This window comes from Onychomys torridus, chromosome 10 (genome assembly GCF_903995425.1).
Source record: "Onychomys torridus chromosome 10, mOncTor1.1, whole genome shotgun sequence".
In the NCBI taxonomy this organism is placed as follows: domain Eukaryota; kingdom Metazoa; phylum Chordata; class Mammalia; order Rodentia; family Cricetidae; genus Onychomys; species Onychomys torridus.
This window is the reverse complement of record NC_050452.1, coordinates 23,476,599-23,500,421: the sequence shown is the minus strand read 5'-3', so window position 1 is coordinate 23,500,421 and position 23,823 is coordinate 23,476,599. Positions and strand designations below refer to the sequence as shown.

The following is a 23,823-nucleotide window of genomic DNA, read 5'->3' as shown; positions in this document are numbered from 1 at the left end:
TTCCCAGAGTTCCCTGGCTAGCCAGTCTAGCTGAATAGGCAAGCTCCAGCTTCAGTGGGATCCTGCCTCAAAGGGAAGGCAGAGATGACTAGGGAATCCATCCCCTGATGCTGACCTCTGGCCTTTACACACACATGAACACAGCCCTCACCATCCCTTAAAATGTATTAGTGACTAGTAACAATTCTACAGAACCCAGTTTCTTCAAAACTTAAAGCACAAGAAAAATAGACCTATAGATTAAACAAGTGAACTTAAGTACCAAGAAAATACAAATGCAAAATACTGGCTGGGTGTGGGGGCATATGCCTGTAATGTCAACAGTTAGGTTAAAAGCAAGAGGGTGGAGAGTTTAAACTACCTCCTCTCCCAACAGTGAGGTCAGGGTGGGCTATTTGAGGTCATCTCAAAAAACCAAAACCAAATGTAAAACCAAGATATAGATCTATTATTTTTTTTTATTTATTTATGTGTATGAGTGCTCTATCTGCATGTATCCCTGCAGGCCAGAAGAGGGCACCAGATCTCATTACAGATGGTTATGAGCCACCATGTGGTTGCTGGGAATTGAACTCAGGACCTCTGGAAGAGCAGTCAGTGCTCTTAACCACTGAGCCATTACTGCAGCCCAAACTTGTCTATATCTATCTATCTATCTGTCTGTCTGTCTGTCTATCTTTCAATCATCTCTCTCTCTCTCTAATGTGCATTGGTGTTTTGCCATGCAAGCTGGATCCCGTGGAACTAAGTTATAGACAGTTGTGAGCTGCCATGTGGGTACTGGAAATTGAACCGGGGTCCTCTGGAAGAGCAGCCAGTGCTCTTAACCACGGAGCCAGTCATCTCTCCAGCCTCCTGTCTAGATCTTAATTTAAATAATCTGTAAAAACAAAACAAGAGGAAAACCTGAATGCTGACTGGTACCTTGTATTAGAACTCTTAGCTGTCTTAGAGGTGCCTTGTCTTTAGTGGAAACTGAGCAATTCCCTACAATACACAGATGTGAAGACTGTAATCAGGCTCAAAGCAATCCACTGGTGGTGGCAGATGGGGACATGATTAAAATTGACCACAAGACTAAAGTCAGAGGACAGGAATACATGGCTTTGTCACACCAGCATTATTCTCTTTATTTCTGTATATCTGTCAGAATTTCCATGATAAAATACTTCTTCAAAAAAAGAATCATTTTGATACCGTTATATCATAAACTATCAATTACTTTCTTACAAAGACTTCCATGGAAGAAAAATAGACTTTTGACTGTAGCACGTACACTAGTGAATGAACTTCAATCTTGTGTGTTCCTTAGACATCATCTTTAAATACTGTACGTTACCGCAGGCTTGTTGGATCAATGAGAGACTACAAGGTAGAACTGTAAGACAAAAGCAGACGCTTTGAGAAGCAGCAGCATTTCTTGGAACAGGTGTGAACTCTGGAGCCAGGAAGGTCTAGGCTGGAAACCTAACTCCACTGTCCTATCTACTAGCTCAGTCACCTTCTCGGCAGGTCATTCAATCCCTGCGGACATCAGGCATCATACCTATGAAGTGGGGCAATAAAATTCCTTCATCAGCGAGGCAGGCGGCTTGGCACACACGAGGTAGCGCTCGGTAAAGGACTCAACTCATTTCATGACCCAATTTTGACCCTGAACACACATACCTCCCGCTTTGTCTACCAACCTTGCAATAAAGATTTATCTCCTAATTACTGGCATTAGTTCATAAAGTTTTCCTTTCATGGTTGCATGGAATAAAGTGATGGTATATTACTAAAAATTGATTGTATTTAAGATTCAACACAGTACCAATCATGGTACACTACTTTACAATTTTTTTTTTTTTTTGAGACAGGGTTTCTCTGTGTAACAGTCCTGGCTGTCCTGGAACTCACTGTGTAGACCAGGCTGGCTTCAAACTCAAAGAGATCCACCTGCCTCTGCCTCCTAAGTGCCGGGATTACAAGCGTGTGCCATTGTCGCCCAGCCCAATTTTTGTTTTAAGATTATTCTAAAAGGCTAATTTGTAATTTAACATTTCAATGTCTGAGCAAAGTACTTTTTTTTTTCTTTTGGCAGAGTTTCTTGTGGTCCAGAACTCAGCATGTAGGCAATGGTCACTGCGAACTCTGAAGGTTCTGCCCCACACCTCCCAAATGCTGCCGTTGCAGGGAAACACAGCCATGCCCAGGTGTGAGCAAAGTATTTCCAACACACCGTGAAGAAATTCTGAGACCAATTAATTTTGTAAAAAATGTTTTATCAATTCTATTTTTGTATAAAACACAAGGGAGAAACCTGGCCAATCACCACATGACCATGACCACAGGGAAAGGGACTTATCAAACTTGGAGAGTCTAAAAACATACAAATGTGTTTTATCTTGTCTACAGCAACTGTCTGTGCTTCTCCACAGGTGTCCTGCCCGTCAGACGTGAGGGAGAGCAGGTTCGTCCAATCTCTTCCTAGGCAGTTTTCTGCTGTCCCTTCTTCCCAATCAGGGATTTGTGGATGTGCGGGATCACACCTAGAATGAAATTTTAAAAAGATTTTAATGCATTTTCTTTATTTTAATAACACTCTGTATATCTTAACGCTTTAATGCTAAAGTAAACAGGCAATTATACAAAGGATGGCATTTATTTAAGTCCCTTTCCACATCTGGATCCTCTTAAAGCCACAGGAGCCCAGGAACCCTTCGACAGGAACAGCAAATGTAGCTAACTACAGCCATCACAAGGTTCTGTAAGAATTCAGCAACTTGCCTCACACCTTTATAGATGCCCAGTACACAACCATTTGGTCCTGCCAAGTCTATCACATTAAGCAGCTTCTCAGGATCATGTTATTTCTCTAGCATAGTTCACAATGTGTGAGGAAATACCTCAACCCTTAGGCTTGAAGTCTCCAAGCTATAATAAAAGTAGCACTACACACGACAACAGATCAAAGGTTCACTCAGATCACTATGAAAAGAGTTGTGGCTCAACTGGAGTGTTTACCGGAGCATTTATGAGGACCTAGGTTCACCCCACCACCACCACCAGAACTGTAGCACACTCAACACTTGTGGAATTACAATTTGTAGGGTTTCTAGTTAACCATTCAAATGCACAGGATCACTGGTCTGAATGATAGATATATTAATAATACATACCGCCCCCAGCTATGGTAGCCTTGATAAGTGAATCCAACTCTTCATCACCTCGGATTGCAAGCTGCAAGTGACGTGGAGTGATGCGCTTTACTTTGAGATCCTTGGAAGCATTACCTGCCAACTCCAGCACCTATAAAGCATCCGTGAAGTAACACAATTGAGGAAACAGTAGGTTCCCAATTGCAGGAGAACAATTCTCTGTTCCTGTATCTAGTACAGTTCTTTCTGTATCACTGCATGCTTTTATGACACTCAAAACCGCCCACCGACTCCCTCATATTCATTCCTTGCACAAACATATAGAGAAACATACAAAAATCTTTTTTTCTTCTTCCTCTGTGTAGCCTTGGCTGTCCTGGAACTTGCTCTATAGACCAAGCTGGGCTGGCCTCAAACTCACAGAGATTGACCTGCCTCTCGAGTGCAGGGATTAAAGGGGTGTGCCCACCCGGCTGACAATGAACTTCTAATTCCTCCTGTCTCCATCTCCAAGAGCAAAAATCACAGGTGTCCACCGCACTCCCAATGTACGACACTGGAGACTGAACTCAGGGCTTCATGTCAGCCACAACAGTGCATGGTTGCTCTGTTTGTAGACATGGTCCCTCTTTGCAGCTGTCTAGTCTCTGGAATTTTGGGATTACAGTACCCGATTGCCCAGCTAACACCGTATTTGTTATCTGTCTATACCTGCCATCAGCTCTATGGGCACTGTTACATCTTTGATAGACGTAACAAAAATAACTCTACAGAGCATCCTCATTTAAGCAGAGCAGAGACTGTATCACATATCTGAATCAAATGTTGGCAAGCTTCAAAACCTCCCAGTGCCTTACCTCAGGCCTCTCGCGGGTCTAGGGTGAGCCCTGCATCAGTATGTTTTGAAAGCTCTCCAAGAGGTTCTAGTGAAAGCCAAGCCTGAAAAATGATTACCCCTGACATAAACTGTTGGCTTAGGGATCACAGTTTTACCTCTATTAAATAACAAAACTCCATATATATTTTTGTTTTTGTTTTTTTGAGACAGGGTTTCTCGGTATAGCCCTCGCTGTTCTGGAACTTACTCTGTAGACCAGGCTGTCCTGGAACTCAGAGATCCACCTGCCTCTGCCTCCTGAGTACTGGGATTAAAGGCATGAGTCACAACTGGCTGGTCAAAGCCCCAAATTTAAATACCTAGAACATGCTGACTTCTTTAAAAATGCATTTCTATAGCACCTGTTTTTGCTGAACTGGTGGACAAAGACATAAAAGACAGATGCAAAAAACCCCCTTTGCTACCCAGAATTCATGGTTCATTCTGAGTTTTGATACATATAAGACATGATACTTAAGACAAAGTAACAATGGCATTGCTACTAATAATGAGGCTGATCCTAAGAATAAAGGAGGTGATAAGTTAAAAGCATAAAAAACCCGAAAAATACAGGGTCTCACACAAGCTATCTATGTACCTACCCTCTCACTGAGCTATATTTGTAGAAAGTCTAATTCTATCCTAAAAACCTTGGTCAGCTGTGAGTGAAACATGTCAGTCACTTGAGGGGCTGAGAAAGGACTCCAAGTGTAGTGCCAGCTGGGGCTGCCTACGAGGCTGCCTTCAAGGAACGAAGGATGGTACTGGAGAGACGCCTCAGTGGCTAAGGACACTGCTCTTTCACAGAGCCCTGGTTCAATTCCCAGCACCCACATGGTGGATCATAATCATCTAAACTCCAGACCCAGGGTACCCGACACCCTCTTCTAGCTTCTGTGAGCACTGAAAGCAGGTGGTAAGCAGACATACAAGCAGGTAAAACATTCAAATACATAAAATAAAAAATAAAACAACACAAAACCCCAAAGGACTAGGGATGTAGATCAGTATAGAGTGGTCCCCTAACTCACAAGTTCTTGGGTTCAATCCGAAGTACAAAGAAAATGTACCTGACATTTGAAAATAGGAATGTACCTCCCTCCCTCAATAAATGGCATTCAAAAAAAAAAAAAAAAAAAGATAGGATCAAGAACATGATGGGGAAACCCACAGAGACAGCTGACCGGTGCTAGTTGGAGCTCACTGACTCTGGACTGACAGCTCGGGAACCTGCATGGGACCGAACTAGGCCTGCTGAATGTGGGTGACAGTTATGTGGCTTGATCTGTTTGTGGGGTCCCTGGCAGCAGGACCAGGACTTATCCCAGGTGCATGAACTGGCTTTCTGGAGCCCATTCCCTATGGCGGGACACCTCGCTCAGCCTTGATACAATGGGGAGGTGCTAGGCTCTCCTTCAACTTGGTATGCCAGACTTTGTTGACTACCACGGGAGACCTTACCTACTCTCAGGAGTGGATGGGGGTAGAGTGGGAGGGAGGTGAGGAGGTGGGAGAAGGGGAGGGAGGGGGAACTGGGGTTGGTATGTAAAATGGAAAAAAATTTTAATAAATAAATATATTTAAAAATAAAAAAAATTAAATTAAATTAAAAAAAAAGAAAATAGGAATGTAGAGACCTCAAATGGTGTGAGCTATAATTCTACTTGCCACAGCACTCGTAAATGAAGATGCTTATCTTCCTAGAGCCTGCAGTGAACTAAAAATCTGGGGTAGGATCAAAGAAGAAAGTGTCTCAACTGACATCAAAATGCCCTCACGAAGCCTTTGCCTTATAACACAGCAAAGCTCAAACTCCCCATAAATCAAAGTTGCATCTTGAACAGGACGATGAAATGACAGCAATGATATTAATGGGCACTACAGGCACATTTCTCAGCTTTGCTCCCATCACATCTTCCCCATTAAGAATCTTCTGCTTGGCTTGGCTGTCTCTACCATCTGACTTGCTGCTCCATTCCTTGCCTGGTTTGGAATGCAGCACCAGCACGTCATGCCTTCTATGTGTTTTCCAGAAGAGGGGGAGAAGTCAGGATCCTCCTAGCAAGGAGTCTTGTAAAGTGACTTATCTAACGGAATGCGAGGCACACCTGTAACCAAGAGGGAAGGAAGCTAACTAACCCACTGTATCAAAGGCACTTGATGATCAGTCTGGCTTTTCTCTGCTGTTTTGGGGACGGGGGCTCTCTAAATGGCTCAGGATGGCCTCAAACTCACAATCTTCGAGCTCAGCCTCCTGAGGGCTAGGATTACAAGCACATCCACCGTGTGTGGATGTATCATTCTATTTCGTATCTTCATAAACTAAGAAGGCATGCTGTAACTTCATGAATATTGTCCCCTCACCCCACCCGCCCAGGTTGTTTCTTTTTTTTTGGAGAAAGGGTTTCATGTACCCCTGAATAGCTTTGAATTTACTAATGTAGCCAAGATGACTTGGGTTCCTGATCCTCCTGCCTCCACCTCTTAAGTGTTGGGAAACAATCCCAGGACTTCATGTATGCTAGGCAAGGACCCTTGAACACTGTCAAACGACTAACATATATATCAGACAATATTTATTTCTCTATCATGCCACTTAAAAATGTGGTTTGCTGGCCCTCACTTAAATGTTAAAAACAAAAAACAAAAAACAAGTATACTAGGACTCTTTTTAAAACTGGCAGAGTGATACCTTGACTAGATGGCCTAGTCTACACAGAATTCCAATCAGCCAGAGTTATCTGTCTCTAGCAAGCCAAATCAATAAAAACTTCCCCAAACTAAGCAGAACACAGAGCGAGTTCCAGGTCAGCAGAAGCTGCTGTCTCAGAAAGCGACACAGAAAGGAAAGAAGGGGGTTAGCCTATAGAAAATGTCTGCCGTAAATCAAACAGCGAAGGGGAAGATGAACAGGAATCTCACTCACACAACTTCAGTAAAACATAGCTCTCTGAACAGATGAAGATAGGTTTCCCAGAATCTAATCAATATTTATATGTATAATTCAGCTATCATTTGGCTTAAAATGGCTTATTGGAAAATGTTATCATTTATACTATTTTCTACAGAGAAAATATTTTACTGTTTAAAATAACCCTGGACTTTTAAATTATAATCTACCATTGAGCTAAATCCCCAACCTATAATCTGTTTTTATGGTCAGGCTATCTGTGTATTATTTCTCCTGCAGTTGTACATAAAATGTTTTTGCATTAAAAAAAAGGGACAAATATTGGGCTGGAGAGATGGCTCAGTGGTTAAGAGCACTGTCTGTTCTTCCAGAGGTCCTGAGTTCAATTCCCAGCAACCATATGGTGACTCACAATCATCTGTAATGAGATCTGGTGCCCTCTTGTGGTCTACAGGAATACATGCAGGCAGAACACTGTATACATAATAAATAAATCTTTAAAAAAAGATTTATGAAAAAAGGGGACAAAAACTATAGAATTGTATTACATGAAATATACAGAACATACAAATTCATAGAGACAGAAAGATTAGAGGTTATCTCAAGATAGAGAAGAAAGAAACATAGAGCAACGATTTCCTAAGTACAGAATCCCTGTTTTGTTTGATGGAAAAACCCCACAAATGGACAGTACTATCAGGACATAATATCATGAATGTAATAAATCAATACAATTAATGTAATTAATGAATATCATAAATATAATTATTGAATGAATACTGCGAATGTAATCCATGAATACCACAAATATAATTGATATCATTGAGTGTAATTAATGAATATCATGAGTATAATTTAAAAAAAATTTAAAAAAGAAAAAGAAAGAAAGAAAGGAAAGAAGGAAGCAGCCAGTGAGGAGGTCTACTTCTGCAACCCCAGCACCTGGGAGGTAGCGACCAGGATCAAAAGCTCATGGTCACCCTCTGTATGCTGGAGTTTGGGGCCAGACTAGACAGTATGAGTGCATTACTCTCTTTAGAAGTATTCTCAGAAGAAAAACAGGGGGCAGGGGGGCTGGAGAAATAGCTAAGTAGTTGGAAGAACTGCTGCTCTTCCAGAGGACCCAGGTTCAATTCCCAGAACCCACATGGGAGCTCAAAACTGTCTGTGGCTCCTGTTCCAGGGGATCAGACACCATCACACAGATATAAATACAGGCAAAACACCAATGTACATAAAATACAAACGAATTATTAAAAGTAAATATTCTCCATGTAGTCTCAGACCCCACATGACTTCCCCCACAAACCTCAGCTGTGAGGTACTCCAGAATTGCAGCACTGTACACAGCAGCAGTGGCGCCCACCCGTCCATGGCTGGTGGTTCGAGTCTTCAAGTGTCTGTGGATTCGGCCCACAGGAAACTGAAAAAGAGACGTCTTGTTGGGAAGCATTGCAGAGTTTTAACAATATATGGTTGAGTGTAACTGAACGCTTAATGATACCACAGGCCAAATTTATTCGGTAATTAACAGTCTAGGGCCTTTATATATGTGCTGGTGATTAGCCTTAAATCTCGAATTTTTGCACAACAGTTCCATGGTAAAAATGAGAATTATACCACGCTGTGGCGGCATTCCTGCGGAGCTCCCGGCCCGGCTCCAGAGGGCAGCTCCTAGCCCTGATCCTTCCTTTGTTTAACCACACCTTTGTTTCTCTTATCACCTATGTGAATCTTGTCTGAGATCAAGGATCAGAGAGTCCCCCACGGATCAAAGGCCTATGCAAAACTCGGTCCAGGAAACCTGAAAACCAAGGTACCTGATAGTTCAAGTAATTTGCACCTGGCATTTGGTCTCTGGGAGCTCCTTTTGGGTTGCTTTGAAGGTATGGACATTAACTATCTAACTGTAAAAAGAGTAAATAAAACTGCCCTAGGTTCCAGGCTGGACCCCTTGCAGCCACAATAGTCTAAATTCAGTCTTAAGATGCTGCTGTGTCTTCATTCCACGGGCCCGCAGGAACCCACACACTCGTGCAGCGACCACCCAGCTACACCACACTGTTATCAATTATGCCTTCTCAATCCTTGGCCACAGCATCTGTAGGTGTTCCAGGGATGTGCTACAGCCTGGGACCTGCACCCCAGCCTTCTGTCTGTCCTCACCTCTCCCCACCCAAACTGGCTTCTGAGAAGGACTATTTTTGAAGTCCATGATGTTTAGTTACCAAATCTAGCAGTCACTTATAGATCTCATTCTTAAGGGGAAAGATCATCTCCAGAAGTGATTATACTTTTCTTAAGAGCAAACAATCAATGCCTTACTCCTGTTTTGTACTATTAGTAAGGTGTGCTGTCTGGCATATAACAAGACACCCAAACCATCTCTTACTTAGCTTTAGAGACCATAAAGAACTTTATTTTAAATTAAACTATTTTTTTTTTAAATTTTATTTTCTGGAGCTGAGGACCGAACCCAGGGCCTTGTGCTTGCTAGGCAAGCGCTCTACCACTGAGCTAAATCCCCAACCCCAAATTAAACTATTTTATGTGTATGGGTGCACAGCATGTCTAGTTCCTTCAGAGGTCACTGGATCCCCTAAAACTAGAGTATAGTTGTGATCTGCCCTATGGGTGCTTGAACTCAAACCAGGATCTTCTGGAAGAACAACCAGTTCTCTTAATAGCTGAGCCTCTCACGAGTGCTACAATGAGGTCTTTAAGATAGTGTCCTGGGTGGGGGATGGGGTGGTACACTCCTTTGATCCCAGCACTGGGAGGCAGAGGTAGGCGATTTCTGAGTTTGAGGCTAGACTGGTCTACAAAGCAAGTTTCAGGACAGCGAGTGCTACACAGTGAAACCCTGTCTCTACACCTCCCACCCCCCCCAAAAGACTGGGCCTTGCTAAGTTTCTCCAGCTGCCCTGGACCTTCTGATTCTGACGCCTCTGACTTCTGAGTAGTTGGAAGCAAAGGCACGTGGCTTTGGTCATATCTACAGGACCAAGCATCCCTTTAAGAACAACTTTGTGGTTGGCAAACAACTGGAATCCAGCACCGAGGGGAGAAGACATTAGAACCACAAGCTACAGGACCCCGTCTATAGACACTGGCCCCTAACCAAAACAAGGGAAAAATACTTTGAAAGGAACCATCAATGTTCTTGTATTTCTGATTCTCTTAGATTAGGACACTCATCCACAACATTAACTTTACATAAACAATCTGAAACCTTTAGAAAACTGGACTTATTTCCACTTACATGCATTTCAGTGAACTTCAGTGACTGGCATTACATTCACCTTCTAGTGCATGCATGCATACTACAATTCCTAGGTCTCTTTTCGACTAGGAAGTTCCAACTCACAGAGAGCCTTTTGTGTTCAACTCTATACATCTTTCCTTCCATCTGCTGCTGCGCCGCTGCTTTTGTAGCTCTCGAGGCTGAACCTGGGGTCTTACAACATGCTGGGCAAGGTTTTACTGCTAAGTGTCATCCCTCCCTTTCTTTGTATTTTTTTCTTTGATCTTGCTATACAGAGTGTGGGTCGGCCTCCAACTTGCAGAAATCTTCCTGCTTCTGCTTCCTGAGTGCTGAAATTACAAACTTTGTACCACACATCAGACTTGCTTTCTCTTTTTTGAGGCAAAGTATTGCTAAGCTGCCCAGACTAGCCTTGAACACACTATGTAGCTCAGATTGGCTTTGAATTTGTTTGTTTGTTTGTTTTTGGCTTTTTTTGAGACAGGGTTTCTCTGTGTAGCTTTGCGCATTTCCTGGAGCTGACTTCGGAGACCAGGCTGGCCTCAAACTCACAGAGATCCGCCTGGCTCTGCCTCCCGAGTGCTGGAATTAAAGGTGTGCGCCACCACCGCCCGAGGCTTTGAATTTGAGATCCAGCCTCAGCCTCCTAAGCAGCTGGTATCACAAGCAACACTAAACTCCCTTAGTTACATGGACTTTTTTTTTTTTTTTTTTTTTAACAAAGCCATGTTCATTTTAGTTTTAAGATTTTGTGTGTACAGGCATTTTGCCTTATATGTATGACTGCATACTATTTGCATGCCTAGCTACAGACAATTGTAGCTGCCATTTGGGCGCTGAGAATTGAACCCATGTTCTCTGAAGAACAGCCAGTGCTCTTTACTGAGATCTCTCTCAAACCCCTACATGAGTGAGTGTGTGTGTGTGTGTGTGTGTGTGTGTGTGTGTGTGTGTGAGAAAGAGAGAGGGGGTGTTTCTGTTTGGTTCTGGCTGTCCTGGAACTTGTTCTGTAGACCAGGCTGGCCTCAGCACAGAGATCCACCTACCTCTGCCTTCCAAGTGGTAGGATTAAAGGCATGTGCCATCGCAGCCCAGCTGCATGCATATTTTAAATCCCTTTAAAGCACTAAATTATTCATCTTACTTTAAAATAGTTTACTACATTTCTTTATTTGTGTCTGTGTCCCCAGGGAGGCCAGCAGAGGGCACTGAATCCCCAGGGGTTGGAGAGCAGGGAACCTCTTTAGTCCTCTAGAAGAGGGCAAGCACTCTTAGATGCTGGGCCATCTCTATGGCCCCTACTTACTGTGTCAGGCAGAGGGCAGCTTGCAGAAACTGGACATCTTCCACCATCTGGGTCCTGAGGCATCTGGAGGTAAATGCCTTTACATGCTGGTCCACCTCACCAGCCCTTCCTTTCCTTCTTTTCCCTCCCCCCAGCCCTTTCTTTCTTTCTTTCTTTTTTATTTTTATCTATTTATTTATTTTTGGTTTTTCGAGACAGGGTTTCTCTGTGTAGCTTTGGAGCCTGTCCTGGATCTCACTCTGTAGCCCAGGCTGGCCTTGAACACACAGAGATCCACCTGCCTCTGCCTCCTGAGTGCTGGGATTAAAGGCGTGTGCCACCACCGCCCGGCTATTTCTTAAATCAATGCAACACTCTCCACTGACTACTGCCAAGCTTAAACACACTTGAAATAAATTCTGGAAATTTAAGTAGTGATCTAGAATACACAATATATGCTTTAAAGAAGTTCTTGACTATAGAAGATGGCTCAGCAGTTAAGAGGACACATTGCTCTTGCAGAGGGCAGAGGATCTGGGTTTGGTTTTCAGCATGCACATGGCAGCTCACTCCAGTTCCAGGGGTTCCAAGGTCAGACTGGCATCAAACTTAGAGGTCTGCCTGTCTCTGCTTCCTGAGTGCTGGGTTAAAGGTAGCGCAACCACCACCCAGCTGTTTTCATTTTTAGTTTAATTCTGTGTGTATGACTGTTTTGCTTGTGTGTACTCACATCATGTACGGAGGTCCAAAGAAGGCACTGGAGCCCCTGGGAAATAGCTCAGTACTTACCTAGAATGTATAAGCCTGGGTTCCATTATTATCATTATTATTATTATTAATATTTTTTTTAAGATGTATATATTTCTAGTCAGGCAGCACTCGGGAGGCAGAGCCAGGCCTCTGAGTTTGAGCCAGCCTGGTCTACAGAGTATCAGGACAGCCAGGGTTACACAGAAAAACCCTATCTTGAAAAACAAAAATCAAACAAACAAAAATTATATACCTTTATTTTTATGTGTATGAGTGTTTTGCCTGCACTGATGTATATTCTCCTGCACTGATGTATGTTCTCCTGCACTGATATATGTTCGCCTGCACTGATGTATGTTCTCCTGCACTGATGTATGTTCTCCCGCACCTATGTATGTTCTCCCACACTGGTGTATGTTCTCCTGTACTGATGTATGTTCACCTGCACTGATGTATGTTTCCCTGCACTGATATGGTTTGCCTGCACTAATGTATGTTCTCCCGCACTGATATATGTTCTCCCACACTGATGTATGTTCTCCTGCACTGATGTATGTTCACCTGCAACGATGTATGTTCTCCCGCACTGATGTATGTTCACCTGCATCGATGTATGTTCTACCGCACTGATGTATATTCTCCCGCACTGATGTATGTTCACCTGCACTGATGTATGTTCACCTGCACTGATGTATGTTCACCTGCATCGATGTATGTTCTCCCGCACTGGTGTATGTTCTCCTGCACTGGTGTATGTTCTCCTGCACTGGTGTATGTTCTCCCGCACTGGTGTATGTTCTCCCGCACTGATGTATGTTCTCCTGCACTGATGTATGTTTCCCTGCACTGATATGGTTTGCCTGCACTGATGTATGTTCTCCCGCACTGGTGTATGTTCTCCTGCACTGATGTATGTTCGCCATGTGTGCCTGGTACCCAAAGAGGGCATAACTCCCTAGAAATAGAGCTAAAGATGATTGTGAGTTATGATGTAGGTTCTGGGAACCAAATCTGGTCCTCTAAAACAGCAAATGCTCTTAACCACTGAGGCAACTAGCCAGCCCCCTCCCCAGCTAAAGATCCATCTGCCTTGCCTTCCAAGTACCAGGATTAAAGGTGTGCGCCACCACCACCCAGCCCAGCCCCCTTTTAAAGCATTCCTATGTGCAGGGAATAATTTTTCCTCATCTAGAAAAATCTGAGTCTGTAGGTTAAAGTTGTAATAATTCACATACCTGAAATTTGAAAATACTAGGAGTTTAGGGCATACTTCTCAGTCTACAATGGAGGTCTTTCGGGGAATATTCTGAGAATAGTGCACTAATCCAACATTGGCCTCTAGTTGTATCCTATCCTGAAAGTCAATGAACCCCCAACATCCTCAAAAGGAAAACCAGAGTATACTCACTTCAAGTTCTAAGAATGAAGAACAGTTATAATCTCGAAAGAACAAGTATTTTTAAAGAGATGTATTTTGTTTTTAAGTCTATGTGTGTCTGTGAGCAGGTGTTACAGTGACTGTGAGCCTTCCGATGTGGGCGCTGGGAACCGACCCCATGTGTTCCACAAGAGCAGTACAAACTCTTAACTGCCAATTCAGTTTCCCAGCCCAAGAACAGATACTAATAGAGGGAAAAAGTCACCAAGTTTGTTAAGACGTCCTGTTCTCTCATAAAATACAAATGAATGGCCTGCTTTATAATTTAAGTCTTAAGCAGTTACTCTCACATTCAAGGTCTATCATAATAAAAGAACATTTCTGTAACTAATGAACCATCTCTGGCTTATGAATTATGAAGGGAAAGAAAACATGGAACTGTGACAGAATGGATTCATTCATTACCTGCAGCCCAGCTCTCTGGGAGCGCGACACCGCCTTAGCCTTGGCCTTCCCACTGTCTTTCCCAGCTTTGCCTCCAGCCTAGATGAAAACAATTCAGAGTTGAAAATGTCAACGCAAAAAAAAAAAAAAAAAAAAAAAAAAAAAATCACAAAACAAAATTTTTGCTTTAGGTAAAATTTTCTAATAAAAAAATAAAAACTTAAGATATCTAGGTGATTTCCTGCCTCATTGTAAGTATATATGATATTACTTTCTATTAATACATTAAAAAAATCAATCACTAACACTTATTAAAAGTTTAAGGTATGTATAAATTGGTATGTATAAATAAATCTTTCAAATTTCTGATTGATCATGTAAGTTTCATGCATTTCAGAAACATTTAACTTTTCAAAAAATCAGCATAACACTATTTCTATAAAAAACTGAGAATTTAGCTTTTCTGGGAGGAAAAGCAACCACATTATCAAAACTTAGGCTAACAAAACAAACACTGAAGAAGAGAATGATGTGCCTCAGCATCCAGTGATTCCATTTCTGGCTATAGACTCTAACAAGCCAAGCCGCAAACGGGTACATTATTTCCACAGCCAGACAAAGAGAATCAGTAAAGTGCAGTGGACAGAAATGAAGGCTGTTGGTCACTGGGTTATGTCCTTAGAGAATGTACTGTAATTGACTGCTTCCTGGCAAGCCATGAAGTAAACACACTCTTGCTACCATTATGCTTTCCCAAAGAATATGGGACCACATGAGCATGGACCGAATCATTTGAAATCTCGAGGCAAAGTCTTTCCTCCCGCTTTTCTTTTTTTCTAGACAGGGTTTCTCTGTGTAGTCCTGGCTATCCTGCTGGGACTCTCTCTGTAGACCAGGCTGGCCTCGAATTCATGGAGATCCACCTGCCTCTGCCTCCTGAGTGCTGTGCACCACCACAGCCCAGCAGTCTTTCCTTTTTCTAACCTTTCTGTCAAGGATCTGGTGATGTTGATGAGGAAATAAGTAAAAGAGAAATTTAGTACCAGGAGTGGGGGAATTGTCATGACTAAACTTGACCTGTGGCTCTTAGGGTTCTGGAACTGATTTACAGGAGGAATGTGGAAGAGTTTGGAGATGTGGGCTATAGAAGGCCCAGAATGTTATAAACAGAACTCAACCAGCAATTTTGTGGAGCTCAGAAGAATAAAGCACATTTAAAAATACACAACAGGCTGGGCGGTGGTGGCGCATGCCTTTAATCCCAGCACTCAGGAGGCAGAGGCAGGCGGATCTCTGTGAGTTCAAGGCCAGCCTGGTCTATCGAGTAAGATCCAGGAAAGGCACAAAGCTACACAGAGAAACCCTGTCTTGGAAACAAACAAACAAACAAGCAAACAAACAAAAAATGGGCTAAAGAGCTAAACAGAGAATTCTCAAAAAAAGAATCTCAAATGGTTGAAAGACATTTAAGGAAATGCTCAACATCCTTAGTCATCAGAGAAATGCAAATCAAAACGACTCTGAGATACCACCTTACACCTGTCAGAATGGCTAAGATCAAAAACACTGAGGACAGTCTATGTTGGAGAGGATGCAGAGCAAAGGGGAACACTCCTCCACTGCTGATGGGAGTGCAAACTTGTACAACCACTGTGGAAGTCGTTATGGCGGTTTCTCAGAAAACTGGGAATCGATCTACCTCAAGACCCAGCCATACCACTCTTGGGCATATACCCAAGGAATGCTCAATCATACCACAAAGATACATGCTCAACTATGTTCATAGCAGCATTATTTGTAATAGCCAGAACCTAGAAACAACCTAGATGCTCATCAACTGAAGAATGGATTAAGAAAATGTGGTACATATACACAATGGAGTACTACTCAGCAGAGAAAAACAATGACAGCATGAGGTTTGCAGGCAAATGGATGGACTAGAAAATATCATCCTGAGTGAGTTAACCCAGATTCAGAAGGACAAACATGGCATGTACTTACTCATTAGTGGATACTAGATATAAAGCAAAGAACAATCAGACTGCAACCCACAGAACCAGGGAGGCTACCTAGCAGGGAGGACCCTAGGATGACTGTGGCTTATAATAAGTTTTGGTTTTGCCCAATCACTGGGTATGCTTTAGCGAAACATTTCACTATTAGGATAAGAATTTGTGCCGAATCAAGCTGATGAAAGAAAATGCTGGCCATACTTTCAGGGGGGAGGCTAAAATCTTTTTAGATTATGGATTAGCCTATTAAAAAAATGTCTGCCATAAATCAAATGGTGAAGGGGAAGATGAATAGGAATCTCACTTCCACAACTTAAGTAAAACATAGATCTCTGAACAGATGAAGATAGGCTTCTTCTGTATCCCAGAATCTAATCAATATTTATATGTATAATTCAGCTATCATTGGCTTAAAAGGGCTTATTGGGAAATGTTATCATTTATACTATTTTCTACAGAGAAAATATTTTCCAGTTTCAAATAACTCTGGACTTTGGAATTATAACCTGTTTTTATGTTAAAAAAAACACACACAAAAAACATTTAAGTGAAAAGTACTGAAGGACTACTGAACTCGATGTTGTATTTATATATCTATATCGGTATAAAATAATGATTATAAATGTTTTCAAAGGTGAAGTGCAAATATGAATTTAACAAGAAGTAGATTTTCGGGTTGGGAATTTAGCTCAGTGGTAGAGCACCTGCCTAGCAAGCGCAAGGCCCTGGGTTCGATCCTCAGCTCAAAAAAAAAAAAAAGTTCTTTTAGTAACAAGAAGTAGATTTTCAACACTGTACACAAACTCCTTTGCTGTGGGATGTTCTGTATGTTCAATGTGTTGCTCTGATTAGTTAATAAATAAAACACTGATTGGCCAGTAGCCAGGCAGGGAGTATAGGTGGGACAAGGAGAGCGAATTCTGGGAAGTGGAAGGCTGAACAGAGACAGCTGCCACCATGACAAGCGAGATGTAAGGTACCGGTGAGCCACGAGCCACGTGGCAAAGTATAGATTTATAGAAATGGGTTAATTTAAGATATAAGAATAAGGTTGGGGATTTAGCTCAGTGGTAGAGCACTTGCCTAGCAAGTGCAAGGCCCTGGGTTCGATCCTCAGCTCCACATACAAAAAAAAAAAAAAAAAAAAAAAAAGAAAGAACTACACAACAAAAAGCCTGCTGTGCCATACAGTTTGTAAGCAATATAAGTCTCTGTGTGTTTACTTGGTTGGGTCTGAGTGGCTGTGGGACTGGCGGGTGAGAGAGATTTGTCCTGACCGTGGGCCAGGCAAGACCAGGAAAACTCTAGATACACCCCTTTATTACAAATAAATATTTATGCTTCTAAATAAAAAAAGTTTATTCATGGGAAAAGGAGCACATTGAAATATATTTTCACTCCTGAAAAACTTGAAAACTGGATACTTTGCTATTACTCTAAAAGACACACTTTTACTTCTTGTCAATTAAATTTTTTTTTTACATCTTTACGAAGGAAAACAATGCCTCCAGTATTTTTTTTTAATATAAAGTTAATGCTTATGTATGTTTGGTCAGATATTGAAAACCTCTCACCAGAATTTGAGAAAGAAAAACAAGGATCATGAAAACTAACTGCTTGAGCAAATTAATCTATTTACAAACAAGTAACCCGGGCTACCTGTCAGAGTAATTTCCTATGATCACCACATAACAATGACAGCTGACAGAGCTTTTCTAGTTCGAAGTTTGAGAATTTTACAGTCCAAACTTGGATATTTTCCATTAACCAATCTGTTTATAGTCATCTACTAAACACCTCACATGTCATCAACATAAGACAAATCACATTATTTGCGACATGAAAAATGACAGCCTGGGGTTGATTTAACTTTTAAGCAAGCAGCATTGAAGGTACCTGGTCTTGTGAAGATGTAGATGAAACTCAAAGTAATAAAACTAATGTTATAATGAATATACTAGACATTTGGTCAGGAGACATTGACACAAATGAAATTTAGCTAAAGGAGCACTACCTCCAAATACCCCCAAGATAAGTAGTCTGCTACCCAGGCCTGTTAGGGCTAAGAGAAATCTAGGTGCTAGGATATAGTAGTTTATTCACTGGGACTGATCCTGCCAATCAGACTCCATTCCCATGACAAAGGAGACAGCACTGATTTATGACCAGTAGTTAAGCCCAGATTCCCATACCCAAAGACAAGTCTCTAACTGGCAGCTCAAGGAGGCAGGAGCACAGAGTCACAACCATCATTAAGTCCTACTCTGCCATTTATTCCCTTGTGCTCTTATCAGGAAGAACATAATTCTGTCAGGCGGGGCAAGATGACCCTGGGTAACAACTATTCGAAAAAGAACAACACTGGCATACTTACAATAATCCTGGCAATATGTAGTATTTTTGCTGTGTAAATCTCCTATCTGCCTAAGTGGCCAGACTTGCAATCTCCTGCCTCTGTTTTAATTGCTCGAAGTGTAACCTGGGACCCGAAAAGAGATTTCAGGATGACAATGTCTGTGGAATGCACAAGCCTAAAATGCACATAAATTAGTAAGAGCTTCCATGGAAGGCCACTCTTGCTTGGATGTTAGCCCAGCCGTACAAGCGTTACTAAAGAGCTTTTCTTTAATTAATCTCTTAAGTGTGTGGAGAGAATCCTCACTGGGAAGGAATATTATTTCTGTTACAGTAAAAGGATACTTAAAACAGGAATACCGACATAAATACAAATCCAAAATGAGAGCGTCATTCTAACAATCTTGACAGAACCCACAGGTTTCTGTTGCTTTTAGCACTTCCTCCTTCCCCTGAATTTTAGAATGGGGCTAAAAGTTTTATTCACTTTCGTTTCTTAAAATCCGCTTTCAACTAGATCTGAACTGCAGAAGGAAGAGATACTTTAAGATGAAACCATGTAAATAAACTCTTGTTGCAAAGAACTCGGGGAATAACCCGGTGACCGCCTCAAGCCGGTGCAAATCGCGAACCGACTGAGCGGTACGGGTGGGCAGGATCGGAACTCCTCCGATCCTCCGCAGGGGCATTACGTAACCCAGGGCCAAAGACTCTGAACTTGCACGGCTGCAGCCGGACCTCCTCTGTGCGCCGCAGAACCCGCCCCTGCTTCTGCCTCCCGCGTCCGGCGCGGCCCCCCCAGGCGGAGTCCGGCCCCAGCGGGCGCTCCCGCTCGGCCGCGCGACACCGCCCACTCCCGGCTCCATAGGTGGCGACGACGACCCGCGCTTCCGCGCGCCTACTCCTCGCGCGACCCCGCACTCACCATGGTCTCGGCCGCGAGACTCCCACTGCAGCCCCGCGCCGCCGCCGCTCTCGCAGCCGGACCACCGCTGCGGGAGCCGGACAATGCCCCGGGCCCGCCTCGCGCCGCCGCCACCAATAGCCGCTCACGTTGTTCATTTGAACCTCGGCGGCGGGCCAATTGTACGCCTCCTTCTAATCAGAACCCCGCCCTCTCGGCACCGCCTCCCCAACGGCTGTTTGTTTTTGCACACGGCACTTGGAGGCGGGGCCTCCAACCCCTACATTGACGCGCTCTCGGCCTCTCGCCTGGCTCGGAGTTTGATGAACATTAGAAAGAACCAATGAGAGAGGAGAAACGCCAATGAAAACATTGCCGGCAGCACCGGAGGCGGGAGTCTGGGACAACAGCGGGATGAGCCAATGGCCTGGAGTGATTCGGCACAGCTGTGCCTTTCCCGCCCATTCAAGAGCCCGCTCAGCCTTCTTAGATCGCTTTGTTTTTCTTCTATTACTACAAGTTTAGGGGAAACGTCGAACTGGCATGGAAGGAAAAGTCCAAAGTGGAATTATCTTCATGCGGAGGCTATTGTGAAAATTTAGGAATGTGTGTGAATCGCACTTGGCACGTAGTAAAATTCCCTAGCTATTGTCGCCCCGTTCATACAACTTTAAAACGCTTCATTATTTTTTGTGATTATCGTTGATCCTGGGCGGTTTGAGAGAGCCACATCCATTTCTCAGCTGAAGAAATGGGCTTAGGAGAACGTAGTCTTTTGCATATAGCCCATCAGAATTCTTAAGACTTCGTACTGGTTCCAGCTTCAAACGCTTTATTCTTTTCGCCCGTCGGAAGAACAGACTAATTCTAGGAATTAATTGTGAACAAAATAATTCTCTATTTTTTTTTTGTTTTGTTTTGAGACTTCATTCTTGTGGTTGGGTTTCTCTAAGCCAGTGTGTTTAGAAATTTACCTCCAGGTAGACGGTATCTGTCCCCAAATTTGAATAACATTCCTTTTGACAGTTAACCTCTATCAGAAGAAGCAACCTGGGAGAAGTGAGTCTTTCCGGAAAAAATAATTTGCATTCTAGACGAGGAAGGGATGAATGTAGTTAGAGTTTTCCTGCCTGGCCCAGTCAGGACAAATCTCTCTTACCCGCCAGTCCCACAGTCACTCAGACCCAACCAAGAAAGCACACAGAAACTTACATTGTTTACAAACTGTATGGCTGTGGCAGGCTTCTTGTTATCTATTTCTTCTATCTTAAATTAACCTATTTCTGCTTATCTATACTTTGCCACATGGCTTGTGGCTTACCAGTGTCTTTACATGTTGCTTCTCAGGGCGGCGGCTGGCGGTGTCTCCTTCCAGCCTTCTACTTCCCAGAATTCTCTTCTCTCTTGTCCCACCTATACTTCCTGCCTGGCCACTGGCCAATCAGAATTTTATTTACACAGAGCGATATCCACAGCAGATGAACTTCTAGTTGACTTTGGAAAAACAAACAAAAAACAAAAACAAAAAACAAAAGACCCAAATGAAGATATGGACAAGTCTGAGGAGAAAGGGGCTAATGAAATTGGAAATAAATGGAACACTGTGCTGAGAGACTAGAACTGGGTTCGAGTTCGGAGTTAGTTCACTAGACAGTACTCTGTTAATTCAGGACATATTGGTCTACCAGGGAATGGCATTACCAGTGTACCAAGACATAAGCCAGCTATTATCTTGCTACAAAAACTGAATCCAAATCATTAGCACAGTATTGAAGGCCTTACATTTCTTGACCCCCTGCTCACCTTGTCTTTTTTTTAAATTTATTTATTTATTTTTCTATTATCAGCTTGATACCGTACAAATTCTTATCCTAATAGTGAAATGTTTCAATGAGGCTTGCCTAGTGATTGAGTAAAACCAAAACTTACTATAAACCACAGTCATCCTAGGGTCCCCCTACTATGGCTACAGAACCCCCTGGTTCTGTGGGTTGCAGTCTGATTGTTCTTTGCTTTATATCTAGAATCCCCTTATGAGTGAGTACATGCCATGTTTGTTCTTCTGGGTCTGGGTTAACTCACTCAGGATGATTTTTTCTAGTTCCATCCATTTGCCTGCAAATTTCATGCTGTCATTGTTTTTCTCTGCTGAGTAGTACTCCACTGTGTATATGTACCACATTTTCTTAATCCTTTCTTCAGTTGACGGGCATCTAGGTTGTTTCCAGATTCTGGCTATTACAAATAGTGCTGCTATGGGATATAGTTGAGCATGTATCTTTGTGGTATGATTGAGCATTCCTTGGGTATATGCCCAAGAGTGGTATGGCTGGGTCTTGAGGTAGATCGATTCCCAATTTTCTGAGAAATTGCCATACTGATTTCCACGGTTCACCTTGTCCTTTATCACATTTTATCCTTGATCATTTTATCATCACCCTAAACTCCATCTTGCCTTTGAACATGGTTTTGCCTTTTCATAAAACAATCCTCTGTCTTGTCTCCTTTAACCACCTTTTAAGAGTCAACACAACCAGATATGGTGGCACATACCTGTAATCTTAGTACTTGGTAGGCTCAAGCAATTATCACAAGTTCAATGCCAGCTTGGGCTCCATGCAGAGAACCTATCTCCAGGAAAAATGAAAGAGCTTACTACAGATGTTTTCCAGAAAATTTTCCATGTCAATTTGAGGTGAGTGCCCTTCTATATGGCTGTAGCATACATTATCTATTGTAAGGATCTCTCTCAGTGTATAGAATTTCTTTTTAGGTTATTATTATTTTGCCTAGTATTTTAGAAATGTTAGTTGACAAATTTAAAAAAAAACATTTAAATCGCTAAGATAGTGTCATCTATGGAAAGACTTTACTGGGTCGAGTCTTTTTTACTTACCAATCATGTGATTTATGTAAAGTATTTTATATGACCAAGCCTATTTTTGATATTTGTAAAACTGAAAATAAGCACTACCTTTTTTTTTTTTTTTTTTTTTTTTTTTTTTTTAGTTTCTCAAGACAGGGTTTTTCTGTGTAGCTTTGTGCCTTTCCTGGAACTCACTCTGTAGCCCAGGCTGGCCTCAATTCACAGAGATCTGCCTGCCTCTGCCTATGGAGTGCTGGGATTAAAGGCGTGCACCACCACCGCCCGGCAAGCACTACCTATTTTAAAGAATTGTGCAGGTTGGGGATTTAGCTCAGTGGTAGAACACTTGCCTAGCAAGCGCAAGGCCCTGGGTTCCATCCTCAGCTCAAAAAAAAAAAAAAAAAATTGTGCATGTGTGTGTACGGGCATGGGTCCACATGCATGAGTACCTGTGCACACCTGTGGAGGTCAGGTATCCTGCTTTCTCTCTCTCCACTCTATTCCCTAGAGACAGGGTCTCTCACTGAACCAGAAGCTTGTCATTTCGGCTAGCCAGCAAGCTCTCAGGACCCATCTATCTCTGGACCCAGTTCTGGGGTTACAGGCATGTTTGGCTTTGTAATTGAATTCCTTGGGCCTACACCCTTGCCTCCCTGAACTCTTCCAGTGTTCAGGGCTTAGTGGGTGCCGTCCTGTGGCTCCCTGCAGCCTTTTATGGCCTCTCAGTCTCAGCTCTGTCCTCACTCTCCTTTGCTGTCTGTCCTTCCTGCCTCCGCCTCTCTGCAGCCTCTTCAGCTGTCAAACAGCTCCAGTCTGGTTCTTTGCACAGCTGTGCAGATGTTTAGATTAGCATCTCCCTGCTAAAGTGCTCTGCTCCCCTCCCCGCTTCTCTCTCCTCTCTCCTTTGAGATAAGGTCTTTCAGGAAATAGCTAAGGCTGGCCAGGAACTCACTGTGTAGTCCTAGGTGACCTCAAAGTTATAGAAATCATACAAAATATGGGTGAAAAATTAGTAAGATAACATCAAAGTCCTCACATATTGAAGCTACTGGCAAGGAATTATGGGTTAATTTAAGTGTAAGAGCTAGCCAATATTAAGCCTGAGCTAATATTAAACTTCTGTGTAATTGTTTTATAAAAGGCCACAGGACTGTGGGTGAGAGAGATTTGTTCCAACCAGGTGGGACACAGGAAAAACAGCCAAACCAGGCTGGCCTCGAACTCTCAGAGGTCTGCCTGCCTCTGCCTCCTGAATGCTGTGATTAAAGGCATGTGCCACCACTGCCCAGCTCAGGTTAACTCTTAAGGACAATAGGATAAATTTTTGGCCTATCTGTGTTGTTGTGGACCATTAAGCAATTTATAAAAAATGAATACAGAGTGGCTGGGTAAACGGCTTAGTGAGTAACATGCTTTGCAAGCGTGATGTCTTGCATTTAGAATCCTGGTACTCAAATAAAAAGTTGGACAAGAGCGGGACAGAGGTGGACCTTGCCTTTAATCCCAGCACTTTGAAGGCAGAGACAGGTGGATCTCCATGAAATAAGGCTAGCTTGGTCCACAGAGCATGTTCCAGGACAGCCAAGGCTAAAGAAACTCTGTCTTGAAAAACAAAAAACAACCAAACAAAACCAGA

General features: G+C 42.7%; 1 protein-coding gene and 1 non-coding gene across 2 annotated transcripts; one reads left to right on the top strand and one right to left on the bottom strand.

Annotated features, from left to right (window-relative positions):
* Positions 1-2,243: 2,243 nt before the first annotated feature.
* Positions 2,244-19,450, bottom strand: LOC118592545 (histone H2A.V). The gene is made up of 5 exons (XM_036201607.1): positions 19,343-19,450; positions 14,072-14,149; positions 8,238-8,351; positions 3,162-3,291; positions 2,244-2,531 (listed from the first exon to the last, which is right to left on the bottom strand). Exons 1-5 carry the CDS (start codon positions 19,343-19,345, stop codon positions 2,470-2,472), a joined length of 387 nt encoding a protein of 128 aa, XP_036057500.1. The 5' UTR covers positions 19,346-19,450; the 3' UTR covers positions 2,244-2,469.
* On the top strand, positions 4,364-4,492 carry LOC118592639. The gene has a single exon (XR_004946104.1). It is a non-coding gene; the product is annotated as a small nucleolar RNA SNORA40 (small nucleolar RNA).
* Positions 19,451-23,823: the final 4,373 nt, after the last annotated feature.